This window comes from Giraffa tippelskirchi, chromosome 3, assembly GCF_054371585.1.
Source record: "Giraffa tippelskirchi isolate mGirTip1 chromosome 3, T2T-mGirTip1v1.2.pri, whole genome shotgun sequence".
Taxonomy (NCBI): domain Eukaryota; kingdom Metazoa; phylum Chordata; class Mammalia; order Artiodactyla; family Giraffidae; genus Giraffa; species Giraffa tippelskirchi.
In genome coordinates, this window is record NC_137277.1 from 188,088,075 (window position 1) to 188,114,929 (window position 26,855).

The 26,855-nt window shown below is 37.8% G+C and overlaps 1 protein-coding gene across 50 annotated transcripts in view; it reads left to right on the plus strand.

The window, feature by feature from the left end:
• Positions 1–26,855, plus strand: part of EIF4G3 (eukaryotic translation initiation factor 4 gamma 3) — a 357,082-nt gene that overhangs the window by 180,352 nt on the left and 149,875 nt on the right. For 31 of the 50 annotated variants that reach the window (XR_014078267.1, XR_014078269.1, XR_014078268.1 and 28 more), the window contains 5 exons: positions 2,938–2,970; positions 15,044–15,223; positions 15,988–16,102; positions 22,915–23,012; positions 24,962–25,084. Coding sequence is in view for 38 of the 50 variants with exons in the window: in XM_081574712.1 (XP_081430838.1) it covers positions 2,938–2,970; positions 15,044–15,223; positions 15,988–16,102; positions 22,915–23,012; positions 24,962–25,084 (549 nt within the window). In the remaining 12 variants the exon portion in view is untranslated. The remainder of the gene's footprint in view (positions 1–2,937; positions 2,971–15,043; positions 15,224–15,987; positions 16,103–22,914; positions 23,013–24,961; positions 25,085–26,855) is intronic. The other 19 variants (XR_014078273.1, XR_014078277.1, XR_014078274.1 and 16 more) reach the window with 1 other exon arrangement.

Below are 26,855 nucleotides of genomic sequence, written 5' to 3' on the forward strand. Positions count from 1 at the left end.
TGTTGTTTTGGGTCCAGTTTTCTTTATTTCATTTGTGTTGGTGATGGGAGGGTGAAGTTGGGTTTGGAATTTGGCAGGATTGCATTTTCTTCTCACATCCCAAGTTGCCATAGTCCAGTCTCATCCATCCCACAGCTACCCCAACTGGTGAGGAGAGGTAAGCTGTTGCACTCAGGAAGGGACTCTTCCCATGGCTTTGTAGAGCAGCTAAAGCTTACTCCATTCTATTTCTGCATTAATGGGCCATTGGCAATTGCACAGTTTAGGCTTTTCTGTTCTTCCCTGGACAGCTGCTTTTGCAATCCAACTGGCTTCAAGTGGCCCCCCTCCCTCCTTGAGGTGATCTTTGTGCCTGTATTTCTGCTTGATACTTGTATATTGTTGACAGTTTTGTTTAAAAGTTAAAAAAAAAAAAAAATTGAAAAACTATCTATCTGTTCCATTTTCTGGTTGTATTGGAACTAATTAAACTGTAATTTATTTTTTAATAGCCTCCAAAATAGTGAAATCATTGAATGCTTAATGGGGGGAGGGGGGCAGTTTGTCTTTTGCAATAACCTGTAACCATTGGTTATTTTTATATTCTGTGGTGCTAAGTGCCAAAGGTACATCAATAAATGATGGTCATGCTCAGTTACCAACTGTGCACAGAAGAGTGAGTGGGTGAGTGGGAGCATGGGTGGCATTAACATTGGATCTGAGTTCACAGAAGGCTGTTTTCCTTAGTATCTACAGTCCTTACCATCTTAAAAACCCCTCCTAGAAAAAAGAAGCAAAAGTTTTTATTTTTAATATAAGCCAGCAGCAATTACAGTTTGTTCTGTTGCTTACAGTTACCCGTAGGATTAAGACTATTGTCATTACAAATGAAAAACTCAATAGCCAATGGTGACTAGTGCAAAATAGACTAGGGTACTTTCCCACTAACTTTTATTTTTTTAATATTTGTGTAATGTTGTAAGGTACTCCTCTTGTGCATAGGAAGTTCCCTTTTGACTGGAATATTCCAAATATATAAAGTTTCAATTTTTATTGTAGAGCCTTAAAAATGGGGCCTTTCTGTGGAACAGTGATAAGACAGGTACTACTGTACTAAGGTTAATTTTTTAACATGGCCCTTCTCTCCCATTTCCTTCAAAAGTGTCATGAAGAAACATCACACTCCCACCCTCTATGTGAATACCATATGGGTAATATTACCTATTCTTGAAACTTGATGTCCATAGTTAGAGGTATGATCTGTTTTCTTTTCATAGTTGGAAAACTGAAAATGTAAGACTTCAGTTTCTTTGAAGAGAAAATATTGTGCAAGAAATCTAGATGCCATTATCATCATTCTGAAAAACTACTTTACATTGGTTTTTAGCAAGTATAATGGCTGGTTAACATGCCCTGATCCTATAAGTCATGGAGAGCTCATTAGGTGATACTGAATAATATCAAAATGTGTTAAAACAGTTTTCATTACTTGAGTAATAGGTAACATTTTAGCTTCTAAGGTAAATTCTTGATTAGAGCTGTCTTCAGTCATCTCCCACGTTGTGGCATGTGACCTACTTCAATTTCTTGAAAATTTTTTATATTCGGTAGTGACAGTTGAGGAAATAATTCTAGTAACTTAAATTCTGAGTACTGGGACTTGTTTCTTAGTTCATCTTCAGTCTTGTCCACCCATAGTAATGCGCTAATGGAGGGAAGGCTCTAAAGGAAATTAAACAACTGAAAGGATATACATATTTTAGCTCCTTAAATGTTTTAAATAAAACCCTTGTGTGGTTTGCATTCAAAACAGCTTACTAAATATTTTCTTTTAACTGTTAAAGAGAGTGGTTAACATTTCAGTAGTTAACATGTAGATAGCCAGTAGATGACTCTATGTGCCTGAATAATTTCTCTTTTCTTTTTAGTAAAATCACATTGAAAGTCTGATTTTGCTCTGATGAATTATTTAATCCTAGAGATTTTGTATTTAAAATTTTATGGGTGAAAAAGCTTTTTCTTCCATTCTAAGTTAGGCAAAGAGTTGGGATATGTATTATCCTCTTTCAAATGCTCTGTGGTTTACCTAAAAAGTTTTGTTTTTGTTCTCAATATCAGATAGCAGCAGGTACAAGTATGCAGTCTTGTGCTGTTGTGTCTACATAGTAATTGACAGATTTGACTTCTTTTACTCTTTTTTTTTCTTCTTGAGCTTATAAGAGTACCACTTTGACTAATTATGTTAAAGGATGGTGTTCTTTGCCTCTGCTTTGATATGCCTGGTATTAAACTTTACTAGTTCATTGAATTTAAATATATATAATTATTTATATATTTACTTACATATTATAAACATATATTTATTTATATGTTTATATATTTATAATATATATGATAAATTTTAATCTTTAACTCCAAGAAATGAAGATAGTGAAATTTCCATTTCATATGTGAGATACCCTATTAACTTAAGTAAATATGAAATCTGTCCTATTACATTCTTTATTTTCTGCTGGACATTATAATTACCTCCTGGCTATTTCTTGTAATGGGAAAGCATTTCTCATTCTCTCCAGTTTTATCAGTTGCATAAGCATAGTTGACTTTTCATATGTTTGTCTTAATAGAACCACTTAGTGTTTCAAACTTTCTTTTGTTTTATTTTAGGGTTTTAAAAAAAATTCCTATCAGAGAAGCACTCTTATGTGCATAACAGCTTAGCTGTTTCTCTCCCAGTTGATAAATGGCAAACTATTTCTGATAGAGGTGTTAACCTGTTGAATCTTCTCAGTACCTGTCTGTCACTGTCCTGCAGCAAAGCTTTGACTGTTTGTGTTTTTTTTTCTTCTTGTGGGTTTTATTTCTTTTGGCATATTGTGTGAAATTTTGGTTTTTTGTTGTGGTGTTTCTGACTCTCTGTGCCTTTCCTTTTGTGTTTGTTTTCCCTCCTTTTCTCAGTTTGCAGCGGGGCCTCGACCTGCCCATCATCAGGTACTGTACCCTTGCCCCTTCACTATTACCCTTAACTAATAGGTGGGGGCTTTAGTAGTTTCTGACTCTTAGAATGCTGCCATTCCATGGGCCCACTCAAGCTACTCTTCAAGAGCAGCTTCAGGACCTCCCTGGCACCCAGCGGTTAAGACCCTGCACTTCCCATGCAGAGGGTGTGGGCTCCATCCCTAATCGGAGGACTGAGATCCTACATCCCTTGTGGCATGGGCCCCACCCAAAAAAAAAGAGTAGTTTTGGTCTGATTTAATACAATTCTTTTATTCACTGATTTCATAGCATTTTGTTATTAGCAAACCAATTTTCTTCTTTTTACAGCACAGTTTAAAAATAAAGAGTTTCTTTACTCCCCCCCAAAAAAAATTTCTCTGAATTTATAGAGAACTTTGAAAGTGTTTAGATATATTAAGCCCTTACAGATTTTGTGGATATCTGCAGTAAGTTTAACTGAAGGGAATAGGCAACATTCTAAGAGTTTTCTGTTAATTAACTTTCTGATGTAACTTGTATTGATGTGTATATAATAGTACTGGTATTTCTAAAACCACTTAATCTCAGTTACTAACATAGACCTAATAAATTGATTAACAATAATATACATTCATTTGCTGCATAGTTATCTTTATTTTTAGCATATATAGAAAGTTGATACCTTATTTAATTTTAATATTTTTAGCCTACTCTTTTAAATGAAGTTATGTAAATTGAAATTTCAAAAATGTGTATACACACATTAGTTTATTTAACAGGAATATACTAGAGGGAATGGTTTGAGAAAAAGAAAAAGAGTTGCAGGGTTTTTCTCCCAAGTATTCTGAAACATTTTCTCATTCTGTGGTAGAAAGAACCTAGGCTCTTCTAAGTTCTAAATCTGATAGATCTGGCTTCACATTACCAGCTCTACTGTGTAACCGGCTAACTTAAGCAGTTCTTTTTCTTAGCCTCAGTTTCCCTGTGTGTAAAGTGGGGATAAATACCCTTTACATTAGAGATAATATATGTAAGTCATCTGACATAAAATAAGCAGCCAGTAAGTGATAGCTATTTTTAATATTGTCATACAACTTAGTATGCTTTGATGAAATGAAAGAAATATTACCAATATTTACCTGTGGTATCATATTGGATGTTGCTTAATTGAAACCTTTAATTGTCTAGCAGTGATTTAATAAAAGGCTCTACTTCTCAAAATACAGTTTTCCAATCTAGATGATGTAAAAACCAAACAAATTCTGAGGTGTTAAAAAAGGTATTTTGCAGGAGAACTCAGTGGTGGTTGTATGGAATGGATGGCAGTTCTTTGGATTTGAATAAGAAATAAAACTCGGGGTAGTTTTTACTTGATAGAGATAGCGTTGTTGAAGTGCTTTAAGAGCTTGGAATTAGATGTCAGCTGGACCTCGGTTTATAGCTTGGTGGTCTTGGGTGAACTGCTTACTGCTCTCGGGCTCCGTTTTCTCATCTGCAAAGTGGGGATGGCATCAGTACCCTCTTTGGACTAATGCGAAGATATGTGAGATAATACAAATAACATGATTAGTGGAGTGTTTGGCATATACTACGAATCTGGTGGATAAGATCACTAATAATGAAAACAGATAACCTCTTAGGTTAAAAAGATTGATTATACATTTTTTAAAAAATAGCAAATCTACTCAACAGCCATAGAGTCAAGGTTTACATTTTAATCAGGGATAAAGCCAGAAATTCCTGACAGAGAGAAAGCTGAAAGATCTCTGTTGAAGAAGCAGAGTAAAAAAACTAGTGACTTAGCAAAAAAGTTTCTGAGCTCCTTGGTACAAGGCTAAGTGTTTCTGTTACTTGAGTTCAGTTGCAGTGGTCCTCAAATAGGGATGTTTAAGCCTTTATATATTGTCAGCTTTGGGAAAATCTAGTTTTTAAAAACTTAAAGGCTTGTGATGCATTTTATCTTTTTTAAAATTTTAACAACCAAGCAAAACTTTTAAGAAATCTTTCTGAGGAAAGGTGAATTTCTATCCTGAAATCATTTTTCATGTGTAATGTGTCTCAGAAAATGTATTGTCAGATTAGTCCTTCATTTGTCTGTAGGATGATGGTTGTGAAATTCCAGCATATTTCAACCATTAAAAGGTAAAACTATATATGTGTGTATATTTATTATTTATCCATTAGCAAGAAACCCACACTGGTTCTTGAAGATGAGTTCTTGAGATACAGCATAAACCCAGAGCATTGCTTTTGGATCTGAAAACTTCAGGTGGCTGGCTGCTTTTACTGTGGTATTCTTCCTTTTTAAACACAAATTAGATTTTTTACCCTTGCGCCTCACAGAGTTAAGTAAGGAAATACACAGCGTTGGCTCAGGCTGCTGCAGTAGCCCCTTTGGAGAAGTGGACGAGGGGAGAGGGTGGTTGGAGTGGGACTGCTGAGCATCAGGCAGCTTGGACCAGGGTTGTGGGACGCCATCGAGGATCTTGTTAGGAAGAGTTTGCGTCTTGTATTCATGGATGTAGGGGCCAGTTTGGCTTGTTTTCCTGTGGAATTAGTATTGGCATTTTGGATGGAATAACCAGTTATGAAAAACTGCTCTCTACATTGCAGTTCCTTTAGCAACCTTTGGGTTAATACATGCCAGTGGAATTCCTACAGTGACAGTTTAAGAAACAAAATGAAAAAAATACCTCCATACATTTCCAGATACCCTCTATGGAAGTGGTACTGTTTCTCATTTAAGAATGACTGGCTGAAGTCTGTATTTAAGACATCTTCTCCTCAGACCTAAACCCTGAGAGTTTCATGGAGAAGGAGATGCTCGTGATACGAAACAAGACATAGAGAGGCTTGCATGATGAAAGCAGTACTGTTGAAAACAAATGTTGACTGGCATACAGAAAACACATTTTTTTAGGGAAAATATTTATGTCCTGGGATATTTTTGATTTCTTGTGATTAAGACTCAAAGGTGAATGAAGGCCCCCAATTTTTTTTTTTCCTTCCCATCTATGGCTGTTTGTCTTGGCCAGAAAGAATTAAATCAAGGGTTAGAGTCAGTTTTGACTAGTTAGAATTAGTGAGTAGATTTCTCACTTCTCCTTTATTACATTATTCATCAGCAGCTACCTTTCCAATCATGTATTCTTTCAGTGCTTTGATCTCTCTCTCTTTTTTTTTTAACGAAATAGTTTGGTGCTGGATGATGTTTTGATGTTTCTAAAGTCCTGTAGTACATATATAACTTTTCACAGATGTTTAGTAACAATTGTTTCCATAAACTGTCGACTAAAAAATATTCACAAGGTGAGAGTTGTGAGTTAAGTTTTACTTGAGGCAAAGTGAGGAGTATAGCCCTGGAGATAGCATCTCAGATCGCTGTGAGAAGCCGCTGCAGAGAGGCAGCGGCGAGGATCAGGGTATAGCGATTTTTGGTGAAGGGAGAGTACGTTCAATCAAGCACACAGTTTTTTGGAGAAGGTTGTTGCTAGTCTCTGTTGCTAGTCTCATGAAGGTTACTGCTAGTCACGGGGAGCAGACATCACCACAAATAATTTTAGTGCTTTTCTAGTTGTGAGGAGATGTAAGAGTTGCTTCTTCTGAAACTATCTTCTTCCTAAGGCCTGTTCTGCCAGTTTTTCCCAGAGCACAGAGGGCCTCATTCTTGATCTCCACTCTGAACTCCTTTCAGGGTGTGTTGAAGGTCAGTGGCTGCAGCAGTCTGTGATTTAATCCTTGTGGAGGCAGATGGCAATGGCCAATTTTTAGTTGGCAAAACGTTGCAAAGAAAAAAAGAATAGTTATTTAGATGAGCTATTTGAAGGTAATTCCTTATGAAAACACCGTCATCCAGTTTAGTAATCTGGAACCTATGTATTTTTTTTTTCTTCTTTGTGAGATGAAATTATCAGAATTGAAATGGAACAACAGGATTTGGGTAGTAAACATTTTTGGTTTAGGAGAACCAAGAAACTGGTGTAGGATATGTTTGTTTCTTGGAACTGCTTTCATTTAAAAGATCTTTCCGTGATCTTAAGAGCCCAGCCAGGGCTCTGTTTGAGTCCCTCAAGTCAGGGATCCTGTGTTCTGATTAAGGCTGTGCCAGCCACATCATCTTCCTGGTACAGTTAATTTTTGGCTTTTGCAAGGAGTCTTTGGCTTAGTAATGATGTTCTTACTCTTTTTGCACTTTATAACCTAAAGAGAGCTTTAGCTTAGAATAGCAGTAAAAGAAGTAGTCCTATCTTATTTTATATGCAAAATACTCTTGGCTTTAGAAATATGTCAACTATTTTTATTCCGATGTTTGAAAATCCCGAGGTACCTAGAAACTGAAAGAACAGACTGTACACCCAGAACTAACACAAGTGACTTGGTATAATGTAGATCTGGTCTTTGAAGATTGTGTAGTTGTGGTTTAAAGTTACTGATGTTCCTGTCCTTGTTTTACTTGTGAATTTCACAAGAAGATATGTGAAAGTGTTATCAAGTGTTGGTTTTATACCATGGCTGAGTAGTCTTTGCATTTTGAGGAAAATTGGTATTTTAAATTGTTCATGGAACAGAAACATTTTGCAGTATGTCTGTAAATGATTTTAGTTCACGTAGTGTTCAAAGGAATTGGATTTAGCATTAATAAATAATAAACTTCGTAAAACTTAACAGTGTTTGGCATCAAGGAATTGTTAACTGGTGACAGGCATTGAAACTGTGCGTGTTTTCCTATTGTAATTTGGTTCTTTTTGCAAAAAGATTTTTAAAAAAGGAAGAAACAGCTGGCTTGTACTCCATCCTCACCATTATGACCTCTAAAGGTTTCTGTACTCAAAGTTGTGCTGTTAAATTTGACGTCCTGGTCCCTGGTAGAGAAATATTTGTATTGCTCTAGGCAGTTTCTTAGATTTGGAAAATAAAATAAATGAAGGTTTTGAATTTGCCTCTAGGGCCAGACCTGGCATATCAGAGTTTAATGGATCGGAAATCTGTCTAAGCATCTGTGCAGTCTTACTACCAGAACTCTTGTATTTTTCAGAGCTTCATGTAGGCCAGTGATGGGCAGTTTTATCCAGTGCCTGACTCACAAGGAGTTACAGGATGGCAGCAGAGACAGTGACAGAAATACAGGTTGGGATTGCCGTAACTGGAATTCAGTCTGACCGTTACTGTAAACTAACCCTTGACCTCAGCTTGGTCTGTGAAATGGGTAAAATAGGCTCACACGTGAAGTCATACTGAAGTATTACAATAAAAGCATGTACTTCCTAAGGGTATTGTGATAACTAAAGTCCCTGCCTGTCACACTGCTTGACACATACTAGGCCCGTGATAAGAGTCAGTGTCCTTTAGCAGTGAGATACCTTTCCCTTTCACCGAGCTGTTTTTACCTGTGAATGAAGTGTTCTGCATGGATGCTTCTGCCTCCCAGACTCTGCATTATGATCTGACAGAACACTTTCTTGTTCCTGACAGAGTCCTTCGGGACTTCTTTCCTCCATCTGACGTAACCCTCTAAGGGAGCACTGTCTAATAGAACTTTCTGTGACAAAGCACATCTTCTGTATCTGTGCTGTTCACTGTGGCAACTACTTGTCATGTGGAGCTGTTGAGTGCTTGAATTATGCATTGTGGCCGAAGAATTGAATTTTTAATTAAATTTTAATCTAAGTAACCAAATATGATTAGTGGCTGCCTATTGAACAGGTCAGCTATAGGGCTTAATTCTTTAGGTCTAATCTCCTAATTCTTAGTGAAATATAAATTATGTGATAATATAGGCTATGTGCAGGAAAACACAAAGAATGTTAAATGAATAACCTTCATTATAAATTTCTGTAAGTCAGCGGAACATCTGATTCGTACTTGAGTGATATCCCATCATGTGGACTCTTTACCACTTGTCTTTTTCTAGCTTGTCAGAAAATCATAACACTATCATTTTTCCTTGCGTGCTTATTTTTTTTTTTTAAAAGATATTAACCTAAAAATTCTTAATTGAGAATCTTACTGTTATCCCTCTAGTAGGTTGAACTATCAAATACATAGGGATTTCAGAAGCATAGTTTTGATAAGTTTTTATTGCTTTGCAAATTAATAAGTACTCAGTGGTTTTAGATGTAGGAAGAGCTAATGTGACTGAATAAGTTTTTTATAGTTGCTGAAAATGAATAGGTGTTTTTCAAAGAATTTCTGATTATTATATAGTGGTTTTTTTTTTTAGAGATGTCTTTGTCTTTTGATGATGTTAGAGAACAAATTCATAAGAAATGTTATATTCTAATCGACAGCATCTTGGGAATTCCCTGGCAGTCCAGTGGTTGGTTTCATTGCTGGGGCCCGGATTCAGTCCTTGGTCAAGGAATTAAAATCCTGCAAGCTGCACAGCACACACACCACACACACCCCCTCCTGACCACCTCGATCCACCCCCCCCAAAAAAATAGAAATGGACATCATCTTCAAAAAGCAATATGACCGATGTTGTTAGCCAGGAAACTATGGTAAAGGTATAAATACTGTGTCTTTAGAAGGATTTTCCAAAAGGTACCATTTTCCTTTTTGCTTCTAGAGTGTTTCTATGAAGGTCAGCAATCTTGAGTCCCCTATAAATTCAGCCTCTGTTTTAAATGTATCCTAGCCCTTTGGAGCTACCCAAAGTATCAACTCAAATGGGGCTGTCCTCTTCCTTTGCCATTTTCCTGGCATACAGTGGGCGATGCTAGTGAAAGAAGACTAAACATTGAAATCAGCTTGGAGATGATACTTATGTTGTACAAGATCCTTCTCTCCTTGCCTCTCTCATTTCAGCACTTTTATCAGTGACTTGGGTTAATGCCTTGCCTGCCGAATTGAAAGAGGAGAGTGAAAAAGTTGGCTTAAAGCTCAACGTTCAGAAAACTACGATCATGGCATCTGGTCCCATCACTTCATGGGAAATAGATGGGGAAACAGTGTCAGACTTTATTTTGGGGGGCTCCAAAATCACTGCAGATGGTGATTGCAGCCATGAAATTAAAAGACGCTTACTCCTTGGAAGGAAGGTTATGACCAAACTAGATAGCATATTTAAAAGCAGAGACATTCCTTTGCCAACAAAGGTCCATCTAGTCAAGGCTATGGTTTCTCCAGTGGTCATGTATGGATGTGAGAGTTGGACGGTGAAGAAAGCTGAGCACCGAAAAATTGATGCTTTTGAACCGTGGTGTTGTAGAAGACTCTTGAGAGTTCCTTGGACTGCAAGGAGATCCAACCTGTCCATCCTAAAGGAGATCAGTCCTGGGTGTTCATTGGAAGGACTGATGTTGAAGCTGAAACTCCAATACTTTGGCCACCTCGTGCGAAGAGTTGACTCATTGGAAAAGACCCTAATGCTGGGAAGGATTGGGGGCAGGAGGAGAAGGGGACGACAGAGGATGAGATGGTTGGATGGCATCACCGACTCGATGGACATGGATTTGGGTAAACTCCGGGAGTTGGTGATGGACAGGGAGGCCTGGCATGCTGCGATTCATGGGGTCGCAAAGAGTCAGACACGACTGAGCGACTGAACTGAACTGAGCTGAACTGCCGAACTGGCTGATGGTGATGTAGTTTTGACACTGCATGACATATTTCAAATACAGAAGATTCTATACAATCTGAAATGATGGATTGAAATTAGCCAGATAAATTTTCAAAGGAATAAAACACTCAATTCCTATATAAGATTCAAATCACAACTGTAAGAGTACACACAGAAGTGAAGAGCATGACTTGTTGCCAGGTTATGTGTAAAGAAGGTTAAAGAGTTTAAGATGATTGTAACTCAGTACTAATTGGTAGTAAAATGTTTTGACAAAGGAGCTCCTGTGATCCTTGTTTGTTGATGGAGGCATAATTGGCCATAATAAGAGAGAGATATTGTTCCTTTGCTCTGCAGCAGATACTTATTGAGTGGGGGCCTGGGACATTCTGGGCAGACCTGGATGTTTATATTTGGCCATCTACTTTGAGAACTTTGAGCAGTGGGAGAAAAGTGAGGGGAAAAGAGTAAGCTTTTTAGGGAATTTAAAAATCTTGGTTGGAAGGACAAGGGATGCAGAGTGGTGATTGGCCTGGAACAAAAAATAGTGATAAGTTGCCAGCGATGGCAGGTTGTCACTTAAAGAGAGGAAAGATTTCGACTTCGATGGGAGTTTTGGGAGGGTAGATGTCCAACCAGAGGATAGGTGGTACAGAAACTTCGGAGCCAGTAGACGGAAGAACTTTTGTGGTGTCAGAGCTCCCATTTAACAGTTCAGTGGAACTGTCTTGAGTTGCTGAAGTCTGAAAACCCCAAAGGCGTGTCATTTAAAAGATTCAAACTTTAGGTATATGGTTAGACTAAGTGGCCTGTACTGTGCTTCCAAAAACAGGACGTGTTGCTTCTTTTAATGATTCTTCAGCACTCAGTGGAGAGGAAAAAGTGTTCAGAAGCATTGTGAGCAGTTTGGGAAAGCCTGTTCACATCCACACTTTTCAGTAACCTGTGGTTTGCTGCCATGCCTGCCCACTGTTAAATCTAATGCTGTATTTACAGTTGAATGGTTAGGAGGGAAGAGAATCCATATCTTTTTATTTTCTTTGCATGTCCAGCCATTATACCTTTTCTAGTCCTGGAGATAACAACCTGTGTGTGTGTGAGAGAGAGAGAGAGAGACAGACAGACAGACAGACAGAGATGTAGTGGGTTTTTTTAAAGGAAGAAACAAGTTCCAAATAGCCTGTCACTGTGAAAATCTTTGTGCAGTAAAGTTGAGTAAATATAGGCCTGTTAAATGTACCAGGGATAAAAAAATATGTATGAACAAGTTTCAGTAACTCTGAAGGAAATAGAGAATTAAGAGTCTTGTAGGAAGAAGAAATTTGTTTTCCTGACTGATATACATGAGTTTTCATGAAGTGATTGATGGGATGTTTTTCTTACCAGTAATCAATTATGATTGATGTGCTACCCATTAGTGTAGTTTGATAAATGGCCTGGCACATGCCTTCAGCTTTTGAAAAGAATTCTTCTGACTGACGTATCACGTTTGAAATTATAAAGGATATTCCATTTCATGAGAGGTGGAGTGTGTAACAGTTACAAGTACAGGCTCAGAATCTGCGTATGTTTAAATTATACATGGGAGACCTTTAGGATGTTACTAGTCTCCCCATCCCCCTCAATTTCCTCATATATCTATCTAATAGTGGTGTTAATAATAGTGTCTGCCTTAGAGATTTGTAATGAGGATTAACTTAATATATGTGTAAAGTGTTGAGAGTGGTACCTGGTAACTGAAAGTGCTATATGAATCTTTATTGTTGTTATTTAGTGTGCGTGTTTAATACATTTTTTAAGTTTCAAAGCTGAAGTCTTAGTTCATTAAAAAAAAGTATATTGTATGTCCACATAACTACAAATTTAGTGTTTTACTGGCTCAGGTATATGTTATTAAGAGTATCATTAGAAACATGTGTTTGTTTCTCTTTCAAAACAACTAAAGCAAACGTCTTATCCTGTTCAGAAATCTCCTTGAGTAAAATGTAATCTCAGTTATTCTAGACAGGTTGGTTAAAAATTCCAGCAGAACAGTTAGAAGATAGTGGTGAGAAAAGTGGTTATGTGAAAACTGAACTCATATCTGTTTTTCTTGTTCTGCATAAGTTAATGGAATAGTTTCCTTTCTCTCTCTACCCCCTCACCTTCCCGTAATACCACGTGTCTTCAAAGGCAATAAGTACTTTGACAAAATTAGTCAATAATAACCACAGTGGATCATCACATCACGTGTGTCCGGCTGATCCTCTCCTTGTCGTGGCTGCCCTCTAGAGTTCATGGAAGGGAATCTTACAGAATTAATCTTATCCAGTGTGCCTGATACCTAGGAGTGCTCGATAAATTGAGCCAGATGAATGACCCTGCTCTTCTTGAGTCTTGTAACAGTTTTGTGGCTCCTGATACATATACTGCGTTAACAAAAAACGCTTAAGTTCATTCCTGAAATTTGTTTACAGCTCACATATGTTGATGAAAAATAGATTCTGTCTACTGTGTAATTAAGAGAAGTGAAATCTAGCATGAAAAGTTTACTAGTCCACTGTTCCTGGTTGCAACTCACAGACATTCTTGTGTCTGTCACCAAAACTGTGTCAGTAGAGATAATTTGAAGACTATTGTCTCTGTAACCCAGCCCAGGCTCCTCCTGTATTATCACCTTTGACTCTCGAATTTTCTTTTCATCTTCACCAACTACTCTCTGTGGTTTTCCCCCTTCACTTCATTCTCCTGCTATACATTCTTGTCTGTTGCTTTTCTGTGCTTTATTCTCTTTAGGGTTTTCTTTGCTCTGGGGTATGAGGGCTGAATGGGGATGAGCCTTGGGCACTGGATCCCAGTTCTTCCAATTCAGCACAAGATGAAAAGTTCCTTCCTACCACCTGTGGGTAGCTTGATACTTAAGAGTAGGACATGATAATACCTGAGAGGGCCCAAAGGTCAAACTTACCTTTATTAGGACCAATAGCAACACTCACATCTGGAATCATAATACAACTCGGGAGATTTTGGAGCTGGACATTTTTAGACTATGATGGTATTTCCCCTTTTAAACCTGTAGATGGCCTATTACATGCCTAGTTAGTTGAAAAGAACAGGTTTCTGTCATAAGGAGTCTGGTGAAAGTTGACAAGTTTAGGTATTTCTTAGGACTTGCGGAAACTTGAAAGTAACCAAATGGCACTCCTACTGTTAATGCTTATCTCCACTCAAGATGAAGTACTCTTAGCTAAATAACTAATGCTGAATCATATCGTGGGGGTCCGTGAGAGCCAGGAATAGGCCTCAGTAGTTCCAGCTGTGCTTGTCCACTAAGCAGACATTTCCTTCCAAGCTGTTAAGACTTGTGGCTACTATTAGAATATTTTTGCCTCTGGATTTATTTACTTTGATTAAATGTCATTCGATTCTTCAGTTCCATGTGCCCTTGAACTCTCAAGTGGAGAACGGTCATTCTGATTTTCTGATCTTCTTTCTTCTCCTATTATTACTAAATAGAAAGATATTTTTGTTGAGCTGCATGCTGTGTCCTACCCCTTCCTACTGATCTATAAGCTTTTCCATTGGCTTTCTTTCTGTTTCCTGCTGCTTTCTTGCTTCATAATTGAAGGGAGGATTCAGACCCATCCAGGTAACAAACTACTGGTTCTGCATGGCTTCCTTGTTTCTCTATTCCCTTATTATTGTTATAAGAGTGAGATTGATTGTTTGCTGATGAATATGTTCATTCACAGTGGGAATTTCCTATTGGTATATTGTTTCAAGGCTTTTAAGCCCTCAGTGAGAACTGTAAATAACCACAAGTACTGGTTGCCATTTGAAAGTTCCTTCCAGACCATTCTCAAGCCTGTCTAGATTTTCTACTTTTATTGCAAACTGTTTGAGAAAGCAAAACTGGGTTCAGTTCCGTATGAGATTGCCACTGTTTTCAAAATGAAGGCTTTTCCTATTATGTGTCAATTAGCATGTGACACCCTCACAGATAATTTTAATTTAATTTGACCTCGATAAACTGAGATGAAAATTTTAATGTCCAGACAGATTTTTGTTGTTGTTGTTATTCTAAATGCTTTATAAATGACTGGTAGTTTTTTAGGGGACTGCTTTAGCTTTTAATAAGTTGATAATGAGCCATCAACTGTTCATGAAAGCAGGAATGCTTTTATATAATACAGCAGAACAACTTTTAGAGAGATACCAACTACCCCTTTTGTTATATTTTACCACACATTTTAACAGTAATCATTTATGGTATAGAACTTTTAGTTTAAATTAGTTGAGACTTCATTTTAAAAGTGAAACTTCCCTAGTATTTTTAAATGAGTAACAGCATTGATCAAAACTTGAATTAGTGTGGCTGGGCCTCATGTAGAATGTTTTTTTTGTCTGAAATGTTATATTGTATTTCTAATTCAAGTTATTAAGATTTTTGTTAGTGGAAAAAAGGAGAAAGCTCATGATAGTAAAATTTATATACTGCCTTTTGTAAAAATAAATAAATAAATGTTTTTTTTCTCCCCTCCTCAGTTTTTCCAGAGGCCTCAGATACAGCCTCCTAGAGCTACCATCCCGAACAGCAGTCCTTCCATCCGCCCTGGTGCACAGACACCCACCGCAGTGTATCAAGCCAATCAGCACATCATGATGGTCAACCACCTGCCCATGCCGTACCCAGTGCCCCAGGGCCCTCAGTACTGTATACCACAGGTAAAGTATCTCTCAGATCCACGTGGTCCATCAGTAGTAGCGTGGGGATTACCTCAGATTCTCTCCAGGGGAAGCAGGGAGGATGGCTGACGGCATTGGTTTTCAGGGATGTGTGAACTTTTGTGTTGGATATAAGTCTAAGCTATTTTGTCGTTTTTCATAATATCGTAAGGAGGTATTTTTCACGTCTTGAAATTTTCTAAGATGATGGAGAAATTGTTTTTATATCCTATCTTTCCCCCAGTCCCTTACCCACAGTCAGTTACTCTAAAGTAGACTCGGTAACTAGCTGTTCCAGTGATGTTGTTCAATGTCATTGAAAGCTGTCAGCCTGAAATAATTTTTCAGTGAGCTGATATCTGCCTGTGCTTTCATTTGCTATATGACTGTACCTAAGGCACACCTTTTTCTTCATCGTCATTGCATCTTTTTTAAACTGAGGTACAGTTGATTTACAGTACTGTGTTAGTCTCAGATGTATACCAAGTGACTCAGTTACGCCTATGTGTATTTTTAGCTCCTCTCCATTATAGGTTATTACAGGAGGCCGAATTTAGTTCCCTGTGCTATACAGTAAGCCCTTGCTGTTTATCTGCTCATTGCATCTTAATGGCCAGCAAGCATTTTGAATGCGTTTAACAAAGTGACTTCACCTCCTTTAAATGATTCTCTCACACAAACACACACACATACCCACCCCTTTATTTTTCCATAGTGAGCTACTTTCATGTTATTTATTAGTGTCTGTCATTTCTTTCTCCTAGTACCGTCACAGTGGCCCTCCGTACGTTGGGCCCCCACAGCAGTACCCGGTTCAACCACCAGGACCAGGTCCCTTTTATCCTGGGCCAGGACCTGGGGACTTCCCCAGTGCTTATGGTAAGTATGAAAATTTGAGCAGTTTCTGCTAGTTTGTAGTGCTTATTCCATTTTGTTGTGTAGCAAGACAGTTTAGATAGTGAGATTTGGTGGTGCGAAAGTAAAAAAGTGTCAGTGCACAATTGTGTCCAACTCTCTGTGACCCTGGGGACTGTGGCCCGCCAGACTCCCTGTCCATGGGATTCTCCAGGCCAGAATACTGGAGTGGGTTGTCATGCCTTTCTTTAGGGGATCTTCCCCACCCAGAGATCGAACCCAGGTCTCCTGCATTGCAGACAGATTCTATACCATCTGTACCACAGGGAAGGATTTTTAAATAAAATGTTGCAAACAGTTCTGACCTAAAAGCTTTTTTTTAAGAAAGTGGCTTTTAGGAGAGAGTATTATAGAAGTGTATTTAGTTAATGATACCTTCTGAAGGCGCTAGTAATTCTGTCCTGAGAGAGCCCATGTCTCAGTCTGATGTCTCCTACCAGCTCATCATTACCTAGATTTTTACTGGATTTTTGTTAAATGCATAAATGTACCTTATCTCCCTTCATGATTTCTTTTTTCCTAAGCATTGACCATCGTTTACCAAAGCATTGCTCATGTTGTCCCGCTGGAATGTGATATTCATGAAGGCAGGGAACTTTGTTTGGTTTACCGCTATATCCCCAGTGCCTGGAGAACAGTGACTGGTAGGCACTTAGAGAATATACATGGGATGACTGAATTTAACTCAGACTACCTGGGATTCCTTTTCTGCAGAATTTTGGTAATATTTGTGTCATGGGGAGATTTTGAGAATTAGTTAAATGAAAATGCTTTGAAAAACTACAAGTACTTTCAATGTACAAAAGCAAGCACCATGTTTATACTTGGTGTGTGAACCAATGCTAAACCAAGGAGTAATAAAAATTACTTATTTTATTTAGTAAGCATCTATGACATCCTACACTTGTTTTATTCCATAGAAAGCCAATTTTAAGTGATAAAATCAGTGAATACTAGAAAAATTAAACTTTAAGAATCAGTAAACATCAATCTCCATTACAGTAAGGGCATATTAAAATTTTAACTTGTTCTTTTAAGATGGTAATCTACCACAGAAAAACATGTATCCACTAACTGTTTTCATAACATGGGGATTAGTTCCTCAGTTAAAAACCTTTATAGAATAATCGATGGGTATTAGAATAACCCAAGAAGATTTTCCTTAGGTTTTCAGGTGAAATGGGGAAAACAACCAAGTGTTTACCTAACTTTACTTCTTTTTGAAAAGGAAAACCTTCCTATTACTTGTGAAACTGCTGTTTCAAAATGGTGTACTTTATAACTTCATTATATGTCTCAAATATGTTTGTTTATTTAACATGGCTTTGTTAAGTGGTATTTTCACTAAGAAATACTTGATATATTCAGAATAATGAACATATTCACACATATATTTTAAAGGAAAATTATATGTGCACGTTACTCAGCAATAGAATATTGCTCGCACTGTTGAGGTACTTGTACACCCCTTGAACTTAACTTTTAAGACACAGTTTCACACAAGTCTAGTGTCTTTGTATTGGTACTTGCTCTGAAAATTATTTTGAAGTGTAAAATTGGCTGTTGTTATCTTGAATTTATTGAAGAGAAAAACTTCAAGATGAGATTATCTCTCATAGTAAACATGCTAAAATTAATAGTATTTTTTCTTTAACCTCATGTTGCAAAAGGAATGCAGTTATATCTTTGAATTTATAGAATCATTTTGAAAAGGATCTCACTGAACTTTAGTCTACTGTTTACTTACAGATCACATAAATGACTTTTTGACTCATAAAATATTATCATTATTATAAATCTGTGCCAGGCCTCTTTCTAGCTCTTAATACTACTGGCTGCAGTATATATGGAAACAATATAAATGAGCTTAACAGTAGGGAAATATTTTGATGATGTGTATATGCAGTATTATAACACTTTGGTTTTATTTATTCCTATTATATATAAACCATATTTGTTTGTTTTTACAAAAAAGCGATATATTGAGGTGTAATTATATCTCAGATATTGTTAATGTCTGTTCCTTTTGATAGATAATCTTTCTTCCCCAGGAAATTCTTAATTGGATCTAATAAGACATTGAGTAGGTAGTTTATCACCTAGATTAAAACACTATTTCCCTAGTTTCCTTAAGATTAGAAAGATGATTTAAAAGTTTTTCATTATGAAAGTAACCAATGATGAAAACTACCAATAATATAGGACATAAAAAGTTGAAGTAGTCAGTTTCTCTCCCTCCCTATTCCCTAAAGAAATAATGATTTAACAGATTGATATATGTATTTTTATTTGTGTCAAATAATTTTAGTGCAAATGGACATAGACTATTTTTAATGTTCTAAAACTTTCTGGATTTTCTCCTCCCATTTCACAGTGTATTTGTGGACATCTCTTCATTTCATTGCCTTTAGAATTTCAAGCTACATTTATTCTATTTTAAGAATAAATCATAATTAATCTTCTCTCTGATAGAACTTTAGGTTCTTTTTTTTGTCATTTGGGCAGACGTTTTCATTTTAAAACCTGTCACTGGTTAATATGCTTTTATCAGAATCAAAAGTTGTAATGTAATGGTTCCCATCAATTATTGGTCCTTCTGCTATACTGCTTTATGTCAGCTGTCATGGTCTTCTTGAAGACATAAACATTCCCTTTCTATTTCCTCTTTTTAGAATCTCCCCTTCTCTTGCCTTTCTACTCCTATTTCTTAATTCATCTCTGATTCTGGTGCCTCCCTTTTTCATTGGGTAAAGGTGAGTGTAAGGACAGGATCCTGGTTCTGTGTTCCAAAGCCAAGAGTTCTCTCTTCTAATGCATTCAGTTCTGTTCAGTTCAGTCGCTCAGTCGTCTCTGACTCTTTGTGACCCCATGAACCGCAACATGCCAGGCCTCCCTGTCCATCATCAACTCCCAGAGTCCACCCAAACCCATGTCTATTGAGTCAGTGATGCCATCCAACCATCTCATCCTCTGTCGTCCCCTTCTTCTCCTGCCTTCAATCTTTCCCAGCATCAGGGTCTTTTCCAGTGAGTCAGCTCTTTACATCAGGTGGCCAAAGTATTGGAGTATCAACTTCAACATCCGTCCTTCCAATGAATACCCAGGACTGATCTCCTTTAGGATGGATTGACTGGATCTCCTTGCAGTCCAAGGGACTCTCAAGAGTCTTCTCCAACACCACAGTTCAAAAGCATCAATTCTTCTGCGCTCAGCTTTCTTTATAATCCAACTCTTACATCCATACATGACCACTGGAAAAACCATAGCCTTGACTAGATGGACCTTTGTTGACAAAGTAGTGTCTCTGCTTTTTAATATGCTGTGTAGGTTTGTCATAACTTTCCTTCCAAGGAGTAAGCGTCTTTTAATTTCATGGCTGCAGTCACCATCTGCAGTGATTTTGGAGCCACAAAAATAAAGTCAGTCACTGTTTCCACTGTTTCCACATCTGTTTGCCATGAAGTGATGGGACTGGTTGCCATGATCTTAGTTTTCTGAATGTTGAGCTTTAAGCCGACTTTTTCACTCTCCTCTTTCACTTTCATCAAGAGGCTCTTTAGTTCTTCTTCACTTTCTGCCATAAGGGTGGTGTTATCTGCATATTTAAGGTTATTGATATTTCTCCCGACAATTTTGATTCTAGCTTGTGCTTCCTCCAGCCCAATGTTTCTCATGATGTACTCTGCATATAAGTTAAATAAGCAGGGTGACAATATACAGCCTTGACGTACTCCTTTTCCTATTTGGAACCAGTCTGTTCCATGTCCAGTTCTAACTGTTTCTTCCTGACCTGCATACAGATTTCTCAAGGAAGGTCCTCTGCACTAGAAGGAGAACACAAATTTCTCTTCTAGTGCAGAGGACCTTCCTTTATCTGAACTGGCTAGGAATGACTCCAAGACTTGTTCACTCTTGCCCTTCTGCTGGAGTTTGTGAGTTGGGTAGACTATGTCTGCCCTCTCCCCGCAAAAAATATGGCAAGGTGAGCAAATTGTGTTGTTTGGGTAGCAGCATTTGACACCAATTTTAGGGTGGTGGTTTCTGAGTTAAGGAGCTAGTTACGTAATGTGGTAGCATAGAATTGCTTATTTGAGTTCTACTTTGATAGTTCTTTGCTCAGTACTAGAGGATGGCTAAAGTGTTTTTTGTCTTTTAACCTATTCAGAGGGCTTCCCTGGTGGCTCAAGACTGTAAAGAATCTGCCCACAATATGGGAGACCCGGGTTCAATCCCTGGGTTGAGAAGATCTCCTGGAGGAGGAAATGGCAACCCACTCCAGTCTTCTTGCCTTGAGAATTCCATGGACAGAGGAGCCTAATGAGTTGCAATCCATGGGGTCACAAAGAGTCGGGCACGGCTGAGCAACTAACACAGACATACACACAACCTATTCAAATCCTAGTCATGCTATTTAGATCAGCCCTGTTCTTTTCCAAACCTGATTCTCAAAACTGGATTGATACTTGCAGAGTTCTGATACTGAAAATCATAGTGCTTCCAAGAATTTTCCACTTGAAGATTATTATGATAATGGTGGGTTGGTGATGTTGTTGATAATAACAGTGATAATATAGCTACATTATTTGACTTTTTACTAAAGTGCCAAGGATTTTTACCATTACTAACTACCTTAGTACGCATTTGTCCTTCTTGTTACTTTGGCTGCTATCCATCTCTCCCACTAAAGGCCAGCCTTCCCTTACGCACCCATCATGTATGTATGTACCCATTTAAGGCCGTTTACTCTGCAGATCTGGTCTGTCTTTCCGTTAATATCATTTTCTTCTCCCTCTGCTGGATTAGTTCCATCAGCATACAGGTATACGGTTTCATTCCCATCTTTTCTTAAAAAAGGTTTGTTTCACTTCATATTTTTGTCCACCTATAGCCCATTTTTCTACTTCCTTTTAAAGCTTTTAAGAAAAAGAGCTATCTATACTGTCTTCATTTTCTTTCATCTCATTCATTACTGAACCCACCCTAATGAGGATGCACATTCCACCCCAGTCTAAGCAACTTTTGTCAGGGTCAGCAGTGAATTTCATTATGCTAAGCCTTAGCTGACATCGCAGTCTCATTTGACATAGTTGAGTGCTCTGCCCACTCTTAGACCCTTCTCTTCACTTGAGCCGCTGCCTTGGTTCTCTGTTTCATTTCCTTTGTTGGGTTTTCTTCATGTCTGTGGCCTCTAATCAACACACAGTGCCTTGGCGATTCCATGGTGGTCCAGCGGGGAGGACTCTGTACTCTCACTGCCGTGGGCCCGGGTTCAGTGCCTCATCGGGGAGCTAAGATCCCACAAGGCATGCAACAGCCAAAAAAAAAAAAGGGACTACTTTAAAAAATAAATAACATAGAGTGCTTCCAAGTTTGGTCCTTGGGCTTCTTTTCTGTTTATATTCATTTCTTGGGTTACCCAGTGTCATGGTTTAAATATGGTCCATATAGTCTAATTCCAAAATGGATACCTATTCTCTGGCTCCAGACTTGAGCCTCTTTTTATATATTTGATATCTTGGTTTGAAAGTTTGATAAGAATCTCAAAACTTTTCATGTCCAAAATTGAACTCTTGATTTTTATGCCCTAAAGTCTTACTTTTCCTCATCCCAGTAAGTAAATAAATAAATACCACAATAAATAGAACCTCATTCTTCCATTTCCTCAAAGAAAAGACCTTAAGAATTTTCCTTGACAGTTCTTTCTCTCATACTCACATCCCATCCATTAGCAAGTCTGTAGGCTCTGTCTTCAAAAATATCTAGTATGTGACTCCTTCCTACCACCTCTACTGTAAGTACCCTGGTTTAATAGTAATTGTAATAATAGTCAAAGTTTTGAAAGCTAAAAAGGATTCATTGAGAGTGAGTGGTTGGAAGAAGTTAATTTCAGGCAGAAGGCCAGTGTACTCGAAGGCATGAACAATGTTGAGGAGATTGATGTACTCAAGGAATAGGAATACATTGTCCCTGGAGCAAAGCTGTGGAGTTTGAAAATGGTAGAAAATGTAGTTAGAAAGGTGGAACCTGGATACTTAGTGAAAGTGAAAGTTGCTCAGTTGTGTCCGACTGTTTGTGACCCCATGGACTGTAGAGTCCATGGAATTCTCCAGGCCACAATACTGGAATGGGTAGTCTTTTCCCTTCTCCAAGGGATCTTCCCAACCCAGGGATTGAACCCAGGTCTCCCGCATTGTGGGCAGATTCTTTACCAGCTGAGCTACAAGGGAAGCCCTGGATACTTAAGTATCTGGACTTTATCTTTAGGCTGCTTTTTATCAGCCTTTTTACAGCCCCAACAATAGGACATTCTTCAAGCCTTTAGGATGGCTCCCTGTGGCAGTGGTTCTCTGCAAGCAGAGAGAAGAATTAGACCACCCCAGCCCCCAAGACGACGAGCTACATTATCCGGCCCCGACCAAACCCACATGCGGAACATAGTCACACAGACCTTTGTTTGAAAATCACGTTTGAGGCAGTGAGCACCCAGAGTAGATTTTTTTTTTTTAAGCGGTAACTCTGGTGTCAGTTTGCAGGAGTTGATTATTTAATTGCTTTTTTCTAGTGGATGCTGAAAAAAAGATATATGATTATGACTGTTTGGGAATCTTTCTTTAACCACTTCAGTGTGGTGAGCTAGTGGAAAGAGATAAATGAGAAGGATGCTTGTTTTTTTACATTTTTAAAACTAAGTGTCTAGATTCACAGTGTCATTACCAGTCTTCTAGTGGTTGACAAAGTAACCGAATGCTTTTTTTCATTGTTTTCTAATTCTTTAGGAACGCCTTTTTACCCAAGTCAGCCAGTGTACCAGTCAGCACCTATCATAGTGCCTACGCAGCAGCAGCCCCCTCCAGCCAAGAGAGAGAAAAAAACAGTAAGAAATGTTTTATTAGTTTTTCTCAATTTAAAACTGAATGTCCATTTTCTATCAAGTTAGCTTACCTACACCTGTAATAATTACCCACCTTAGTTCACAAATGAGGGCTAATTTTTGTTCCTCCCTTATATCGTCACGACTGCACCTGGAGGGTTTGTATGAGCCTGTAACTAGATGCTGCAAGTACCCTTTGCTTATTGCCAGTTTTCATCATGCACTAAGCTAGCTATGCTGACTGCCATCCAGCTCTAGAGCTGAGAAGGGTTAGTCTTCTTAAGGTCTTACTAAGTGAGAGGAATTCGAGCTGAGTTTTCACATCCATATTGTCTTTTAACCTTAGCCCTAATCAGCTATATATTCAAATATGAATTGACAGGGGAAAAATAGCACAAGAGAAAATGGAGTACTAAAGACAACGAGGAAAATCTTTCCAATGGAGCAGATTTAAGAAACATAAAGCAGAATTTAGAGAATGTGTTGTAATTGCTTTTAATAAATTTAATAGAAGCTTTGCCTCTGTCCATTCAGTCAGGCCCAAGGGCATTAGGGTACAGTAATATGAATTATGCACTGCAGAATATTTTATAGAAGCATGGCTTGCAATCTTTTAAAACATCAGAACACAAAAAAAATGAGTGATACTTAGAGTCTCAGATTCACACAGAAAAAATAGATGCCAGTGACATCTTAAAATTACTCTCATTTAATAAAAATTAGGTCCAGAATTTTCGTTTTATCAGGCGCAAATTGTTTGTGTACATGTCATAATAAACAAGACATGGTAGTGTATCTTGACACTACAGGTGAAAAACTATGCTTTGGAAATGCTGAAACAGCATGGTAGATGTTGGACTTGAACATTCTTAGAATGCAGGAAAGTTAATTTTTTAAAAAAGCAATGAAAACAGAAGACAGTATTAATCTATGTTACTGAAGAAGAAGGGAGAACAAATAGATTGTAAAATAATACTTAAAACTATAGTAGAAACAAGATTCTATGACTGACAGTAGAAATCTTAAACCTCTTCCCCAGAAAGCTTCCAGGTTCAGGTGGTTGTATTAGTGAGTTCTTTCTTTGAAATTTTGAAGAAGCCACAGATAGCTTGGTAAGTTCTGGATTTAATGAGACGCAGAGGAGGGTTTTATGTCTCAGCGTTGTCCCAGGACAAAAGGCCTAGACCCAGGTGTTCCATCTTCCGATAGTACCTTCTCCACTGTTGTCTGTAAACATAGGGCCTCAAAAAATTACAAGAATACCATCCACATTGTTCTGTATCTTGTATCTTTTCATTTACCAATACATCTTGACAGTGACTTTATATTAGTATGTGTAGATCAGTCTCATTTTTTCTACTGCTGTTTGTTATTTAATTGTAAGGATGTAATATGAAGTTTTAACTACTATGTTTTTGCTCAGCCTTTAAGATCTTTCTGTGTCTTTGCTGGAAAAAAACAGCATTGCATTGAGCATCTTTACATACATATATAAAGTTATCTGCAACGTAAACCTCTATTTCTTTGCCCTAGGATATGAGTATTTTTCACTTTGCTAGAGAACCGTTTGGACCTTTAAAACTTTAGAGAGTAACTTCCATATTTTACAACTGCTTTGTGAACTTTGTCTTACGTTGAAGCATTACAAATAAAATCAGTTTGGCATTGCTTAAAAGATAACTGTTAATAGTTTGCCGTTTTGACCTACAAATTCATCCAGCTGGGTTTCATGCTAGCTTGTTGTGCTACTTTAGTTCAAGGCACCACAAATGGCCTAAATTCCTTTGAGTGACACCCTATGGTTCTGTGATTAAAATCAAGTCACATGTGGTAATTACCAGCCTTGATGTTTGACAGGTTTCCCAGTTTGCATCTTTATACATCATACTCCTATAAATTTATGATGTAAACACCCATCTGTAAATATGCCATCTTAATTTATAACCTTATAGATAAGAATTCGGGATCCAAACCAGGGAGGTAAAGACATAACAGAGGAGATTATGTCTGGAGGTGGCAGCCGAAATCCTACTCCACCTATAGGGAGACCCACTTCCACACCTACTCCTCCTCAGGTAAGACAGAGCGTGCCGTGATGGATGATGCTGTGTGTCTGTCACTAACCTCTGCTGAACTCTTCTGTAGCCACTTGACTGTACTTTTTTCCTTTCTATCAGTTGTCTCATAGCCTCGAATATCTAAATTATTTTTCAACAGACATGTTTGTTTCTCTTTGTAAACTGTTATAACTTCCAAATTTTTATTGGTAACATTTCTTTGTATTGTCTTCACACTCAGAGCGTAGCTGTGGCCACTCTTCCTAATTATTGCCTGGCACCGAAAGGAGCTGCGTTCCCATGGAAACCTCATCACTAAATGAGCATTTTATATTTTCAATATGGAGTCTTAGGAATTAAATGCTGCACACTATGATAATACAAACATTAAATTAGAGAATTTAAACTTCTTTACTGAACAGTTTTGTTTGAGATGATTGCCTGTGTTTTTTCAGAGTGTATTTAAATGTCTTACAGGTATACCTCTTACTTTTAAGTCCTGCATAAATGAGCTTGAGTGGAGGGTGTCTTCTTTAATTATTTACAAAGGTTTTTAGTAAGTTCTGTCAAACACTTGTTTGTTCCTTTTGCAGAATGTGGTTATCAGTGACCTTCTAAGAGCTCACTTTCCTGCTTTTAGACATCAAGGCATTCCAGGAGGAGCTGGGGTTTAGTAGACTATACTAGAGAATGGATCCCCCCTCCCCCAAGTTTGACAGAATTTTTATTTCGTCATTAGGTTATTTTAAACTAGGCTAAACCATTCTGAGGAGAAGAGGGATTTCAAATTTTCACAATATCTAAAGTGTGAAGACTAGGCATATAGAACAGACATAACCAACGTTCTTAAGGTCTAGGGATCTGCTTCCTTCTCCCTCTTGTGACTGAATGGTGAGGTACTCCTGAGAGCCCAGTTTACAAACAAGTGATATGGATGATCAAATATCAGGCACTTCACAATGACAGACTTGATTTTAATAGTACTGTACAAGTTGAAAAACGTTTTTTAAAATTGAGCCCACAAATGTTTAAATTTAGAGCCCCTTGAAAATATGTGAATTTTGAATTAGCCTCAAACATAAGACTTTGTGTAATGATGGGTTTTACTTGGAAACGATGATACTGTCTGGCTGACTTTTATCTTCCATCATCTAGCGAAGTAAAATGTGTAATCACCTAGGTATAGGAATTGTGAGATTATGTTGATGATTGTTAATAGAACCTTTTACCATGTTCTGTTATTTCCCCAGGGATATTCCAAATCTGCAGTGACTGAACAGGGCTTATACTCAGTCTTGTCCCTGGATATGAATGTGGAACAAGCAACATTTACACATTTAAATTAATCTACTTATGTGCTCTGTTAGGTAGGAGCATCCTATCGCAAAAATTTAGGATTAGTTCATAGGGACAGTTCAGTTTTGGTCTGTATTTTCCAACATTAGTTAAAATATTGTTATTGTCAAACTGTTTATTTTATTTATTTTTTAATTAATTAATTTATTTTAATTGAAGGCTAATTACTTTACAGTATTGTAGTGGTTTTCGCCATACAGTGACATGAATTGGCCATGGGTGCACATGTGTTCCGCACCCTGAACCCCCCTCCCACTCCCCTCCCAATCCCATCCCTCAGGGTCATCCCAGTGTACCAGCCTTGAGCACCCTGTCTCATGCATTGAACCTGGACTGGTGATCTGTTTCACATATGATAATATACATGTTTCAATGCTATTCTCACAAATTATTTAGTTTAAATTCTCAGCTAGAGTATATATTTCTACATTTT